Here is a 6,000-nt window from a genome sequence, read left to right on the forward strand (position 1 = left end):
AGCCAACAGACTGACAGTTCGTACCAAAGCAGAACAGATGAAACAGAGTAGAACAGTCTGATACTTCGTACCACTGTCAAATAAAGTTATCAACTTGAACTAAATGACGATTCAACAGATATTACTCAGTAAATGCATTCAATGTGATAGTTGGGATCGAAGACTATATATAGCTGATCGATTAAGTTGAAGAATGTTGGTAAAAATGCACAGAACAAACTATCGACAATCATCAATCAGTTACAATACTTTCTTCAAGAATTTGTCAGTTTACAAATCGCACACTTAAGTTCTTATTTTCATTGTATTTATTCGTAACATTCAGGCTACTTGTTAAGAGCGATTCAATTATTTGCTGCAAAGTATTTGAAAAACTAAGAGTTTCAGATTGACAGTATATAAGTCCAACTGAAGTGGATTATTACAATCTGTTGTAATACATCAAAGTTTTTTAGTGAAAAACATATCATTGATATAGAATAGGTGACGTAGGAGCATTTGAAGACTCCGAACTTCCATAAAAATCGTGTGTTCTAGTTTATTATCTATTATGTTTTTACACTACCGTACACTCAGTATTCGATCTATATTTCAGTCTAATCACGCACTATCATTAGTTGACTGATTTATATCGACAAACAAGATTTTAGCATCAGTCCAATAAAAGAATGATTCATACTCAAAAAATTTAAAAAATCAGAGTGTTTATTCAATCCCCCTTCTCAACATTCTAGCTGTATTAACCGATACTATTAGTATGTTTTATATTGAAGTAAATATCTCTATTAATTCAACTTTTTTGGTATTAGATACTGGATGTTGATCTCATCTATGCAATGATTTGCAAGTGATGATAAGAAGTAGAATATTAAGGGATAATGAGACCTTCCTGAGGATGGACAATGGAGCAAGAGTTGCTACGAAAGCCGTATGAGACATTTACTTAGTATTAAACAATAATTTTAAGAGATGTTTTATATGTTATTGACTTGGTTAAAAATATTGTTTCTATTTCTATGCTTGATAAAGATGGATTTTCTAGTTTATTTGCTAAAGATATTTGTAACATATACAAGATTGAATGTTTATTTGGAATAGACGAATTACAAAACAATCTCTATAACTTAAAAATAAAATATGTTCCAACTAAAGATGTCTAAGTAAACACGATATCAACAACAAACAAAAGAAAACAAGATAATCTAAATCAAGCACACTTGTAGAATGTTAGGCTAGGACATATTTCCTAAAGAAGGATGCACAAGCTAGTGGGATAGGACATGTTTGACATATCAGAGATAAATTCTCTTGCAACATGCGAGTCCTGTCTGAAAGAAAAGATGACCAAATTCTCTTTCTTAGGGAAAGTGGAACGTGCACATGATCTATTGGATTTGATCCTTACAGATGTGTGAGGACCGCTAAGTGTTAGCAAGAAATGTGGTCAATCTTACTTCATTACCTTTACTGATGACTTCTCGAGGTATGGGCTGTGTATTTAATGAAATACAAGTCTGAAGCCTTTGAAATGTTCAAAGAATTCAGAGCTGAAATAGAGATTGTTAGGAAAGAGTATTAAAACACTTCGATCTGATCGAGGTGGATAATACTTAAATACTGAATTTTAAGACTACCTTAAAAAGAATTGGATTCTTTCACAGGGGAGCCCACCTACCACACCCATGGATGTATTATATATGATTTGGATCCACACATCAAAAATAGTGAATGTAGATATTTTAGTGGAAACATGGCACGTGAGATGTATCACCACTCCCAAGCACTAGCCATTAACTTGTCCATGGATGTATTATATATCATTTGGATCCACACATCGAGACTAGTGAATGTAGATATTTTAGTGGAAACATGGCACGTGAGATGTATCACCACTCCTAATCACCATTTTTTTTTGTGGATACGGATTACATGTTATCGAGTTGCTTTAGCACGACGTAGCGTTCATGTTGTTTCACTTGCAATATCATATCGTTTTTCCTGAAAGTTTTGACATCACGCCTTTCCATAAATATATTGCTAATTAGTATGCTTGAAAGTGTGTCGGAAGTGTGTGTTGGATCTCGGTTTTCTCGTGTCCAAACGCAGCGGAAGTTTTAAAAATTTTTTTTGGATCTTGACATTCAAGATATATTTGGACACTCGTATGGTTTTAATTAAGCATTCATAGGGTGTTGAAATTTTATACCTTTGGTGAAATATTCACACGACTCCAATTATTCCGGGGTTAGCAGAGACAGCTCTTGATAAATTCCCTACGAACATTCTTCAGATCTCCTTTCTTCAACGTCCTAATCAGGTCCACGACCAGATTACTTGTTCCTCTTCCAACTTGCACTAGAAAATATAGAAAGATTTTTCGTTGGAGAAGAAATTGAGAGGCGGCTCAAGACCTTGAATCTTATTCAAGGTGGCCGAAAATTGAGAGAAAAGGGAGAGTGTTTTTCGAAAATATGGAGTCTCTTGGATGCTAGGGTTTTTCGAAAAATTGTGAATGAATTGTTTTTAACCCTAAGCCTAATACACATATATATAAGCTTAGGGCCCATTAATTAAATTAAATACTTAATAGGCTTAATCAATTAATTATTCTAGTCCAACTAGTTTAATTAATTAATTAATCTTTTAAAGTCTAATTAAGAACCTTAATAATATGTATGTTGGTCTTGTACTCCTACAAGCCCATTATACATATATCCATTACATTAATTTAAATCCCTTATAAATTCAACATTTGAATTTAATATTTTAATTATAAATTCAACTCCTTGAATTTATCACCTCCAAAATTTAATATTTAATAAACTCAACTTTTGAGTTTAATAAATTAAATCATCAAATTTTATAAATTCAACTCCTTGAATTTATTATCTACAAATTTCATAAATTCAACTTCTTGAATTTACTATCTCATAAATTCAACTCCTTGAATTTATTTTCTCAAAATTTTAATTATCATAAATTCAACTCCTTGAATTTACTATATCATAATATAAATTCAACTACTTGAATTTATTCTATCAATGTTTTATATAAATTCAACTCCTTGAATTTATTATCTCAACGGGAACAAAATAATCCAGTACTTGTGTGACCCTCAATGGTTCAGGGATACAGCTAGCCGTGGGTTCACAACTCTTTGTGATTCAGGACATAATCCTTTATTCGGGCTTACCCTAATTTGCCCCATTCTATGTATCAACAATTGATCATGAGAATGTCAGAAATCATATTTCTGATTCAACCCATCGAATCATGATAAGAGCGTCTAGTAGCATCGCCCCATGATTCCCTAGGTATCACTGATAGTGCCTGTAAGAACCAGTCGATTATGATTAACGTACAGTACGGTCCCTTCATCTCATATATCCTGATCGAATCTGCAACCATTGGTTCATCGAGGGTTACATATTAATTCGATAACTATGTGACACATATAATAGTGGCATCGCATGTACTATTGGAGAACTCCTTCTCCAACGTACATCTCATACTCTGGCCAGAGATTCCACGCACTATTATTTCATCAGATCATATAGGATATCCACACCCATAGGTGAGCGGTGATCAATCACCGACTACAATACACTGGCTCCTATATGTGTCGCAACTGTACCCAATCGCGCCACCTGATGACTCTCCTGGAGCCGGTAAATGAGTCAAAGCACAGTCCTAGCATATAGAGCCTCAGTGTTGTCCAGGGTCGTAAGGACTAATGGTGTACAATGCTAATGTAATAATCATGCTATTAATTACCAATTGTTTCGTGAAACTTTTTTGGAATCGATTATGAACAATGCTAATGTAATAATCATGCACCGTTCCGATTCATTTATGTATTTTTTTAATTTAAATTTAAATTCGAGGTGGTGCGATTGATTTACAAAATTCTTGGTTTTTAATTGACTGCCATTTCTCATTGTGGCGTATGTTATACTGCTTTAAATGGTGTGAATGAATATTCACATTGTAATTTTGTCTTAGACTCTTCCAACTAAGTTTACGCGACGACGATATATTAGTTTTTCGTTGCTTGTGATTTTTATGTATGTATCAATCTTTGCTTCGTTCTGCAGGAGCTTCAGTCAATGAACATCGTTTCTCGTTTAAAACTAGCAGAGCCCTAAACACAAGATTTTCCAACATGAGGCAATTCTTTACGAATTGCTTAATTTATCTTTTGGATTGGTAATCTTAAATGCGTTTTTTCTTTCTATTACGTATATCTGAATTCGATGTGGTCCAAAATCAGACCACTTGGAAAGTTTTGTTAAACTTGTACGTACAATCATATTTTATTCATAGAAGGTGTTCTAAAAGGTCTGTAGCTTTTGATATTGATTAAGCAATTGCTCTTTAGATTACAATATTTCATTTATTTTTTGAATGAATATGTTTAAATACAAAAATCATGGATATAAATATGGCATATGAATATTTTTATTCTATAAAAAATTATTTCATGATCCCAAAAGTAATAATATAAATAAAAACTTGCAAGTATTATTCCAATTCCAAGAAAAAGATCACACCAGTTGTTATTATTACATATAAAACAAAGTTTCAATGGGTTTGGATAAATTGTTTGATCCCTTGAAAAAGTTTGAGAGTTTGAGCAGCAACGTTAGGATCCATATCCACTGCGATCTTGTTCAAGTAAAAGCTGTGCCCGACTCCATGGCTGACCAACAGCTCCACATCTTTCTTCGCCTTTTTCATGGCTTCATACATCTCCATTTCAGTGTCCAACATCAGGTCCTGCTCCGCTATACAGTACAAATACGGCGGCAGATTCAGCTTCTCCAGCGCCACCGCCGCCTCCCCCATCGGGCAAGTTAGCGGGTGGTCCTTGGTGGCGCCCTCCGGCAGCGCTAAGCTTAGGAACTTGTCCATCATGGCTAATGTTAGGAACGGCGTCTCCGGCTGCTCCAGCTCCGACTTGCTCCGTTTCGCGCGGCAGAATCCTGGGTGGATTGGTATGGCACCGGCGACTGCTAATGGGCTCAAGTCCTCCTGGCCTGCACACGCTGCCACGTGGTGGACTATGTTCCCACCGGAGCTGTCACCGATGAGAAAAACCCGTCCGAAATCCGCGTGGTCGTTGAGCCAGGGCTCATGGGACTCGCCGCGCGCGACGGAGCGGAGCCAGTGGAGGGCCCCGAGGGCATCGTCACAGGCTGCAGGGAGGCGGTGCTCCGGTGCACGGCGGAGGTAGACGGACACCACGACTGCTCTTGTGGCGCGTGCAAGGCCCGTGTAAACAGCATAATACATATACCAGTCGGGCTGGCTGATGCAGAATCCTCCGCCGTGGAAGTGCAGCAAAATGGGGAGTTTCTGCAAGTCGTCATCTTGTTTCTCCGGTAGGTAAATACGAAGTTTTAAGCTGGATTCTTGATCGGCGGTGACATCAGCTACGGCAATACCGTCCATAAAATGGTCGTGTGGCGGCACGGTGTCCGACATGAACTTTACTTCCGGCGGTCCGGTCCATGTCCTGTCGACGGAGCCATCTTCAAACACCGTTAGCCACCCGGATACTTCATCTATTACCTTTTTTCCTAACACCATTTTTGTTCTGACAAAGATAATGTGTTTTCTGAGGTATTATACTGCGAATATGTTAGAGAAATTTATAGTGGGAGACAGATAAAGGAAATGATTGGTAAATTGCAGTGGAAACTGGAAAGTGGTGGCGGCTTCAATTTCCTGCAAATTTCAACGAAATTGTGTTGATTTCTTCATTCCTTTTCAATAAATGGTGGTTGAATATGATATTTTGTTTTGTTATGTAATTATATACTTCTATCTTATCCGTGAATATTAAAATTTATATAAAAAAATTTATACATATTTAAATAATCATAATAACTATGACGTCTTTGAATTATTTAAATTGCATTGGAAATATTGATCCATTGGAAGTGTTCTTTTTCAAAAAGAATAGAAAAAAATATTTAAAAAAAATCATATATTAGTTGT

The 6,000-nt window shown here is 36.1% G+C and overlaps 1 protein-coding gene across 1 annotated transcript; it reads right to left on the reverse strand.

Annotated features, from left to right (window-relative positions):
• Window positions 1–4,501: 4,501 nt before the first annotated feature.
• LOC140957916 (probable carboxylesterase 17) lies at window positions 4,502–5,730 on the reverse strand. The gene has a single exon (XM_073415338.1). The coding sequence runs from the start codon at window positions 5,587–5,589 to the stop codon at window positions 4,582–4,584; it is 1,008 nt and encodes a 335-aa protein (XP_073271439.1). The 5' UTR covers window positions 5,590–5,730; the 3' UTR covers window positions 4,502–4,581.
• Between the last annotated feature and the right edge of the window lie 270 nt (window positions 5,731–6,000).

This window comes from Primulina huaijiensis, chromosome 14 (genome assembly GCF_012295235.1).
Source record: "Primulina huaijiensis isolate GDHJ02 chromosome 14, ASM1229523v2, whole genome shotgun sequence".
NCBI classification, from domain to species: Eukaryota; Viridiplantae; Streptophyta; class Magnoliopsida; order Lamiales; family Gesneriaceae; genus Primulina; species Primulina huaijiensis.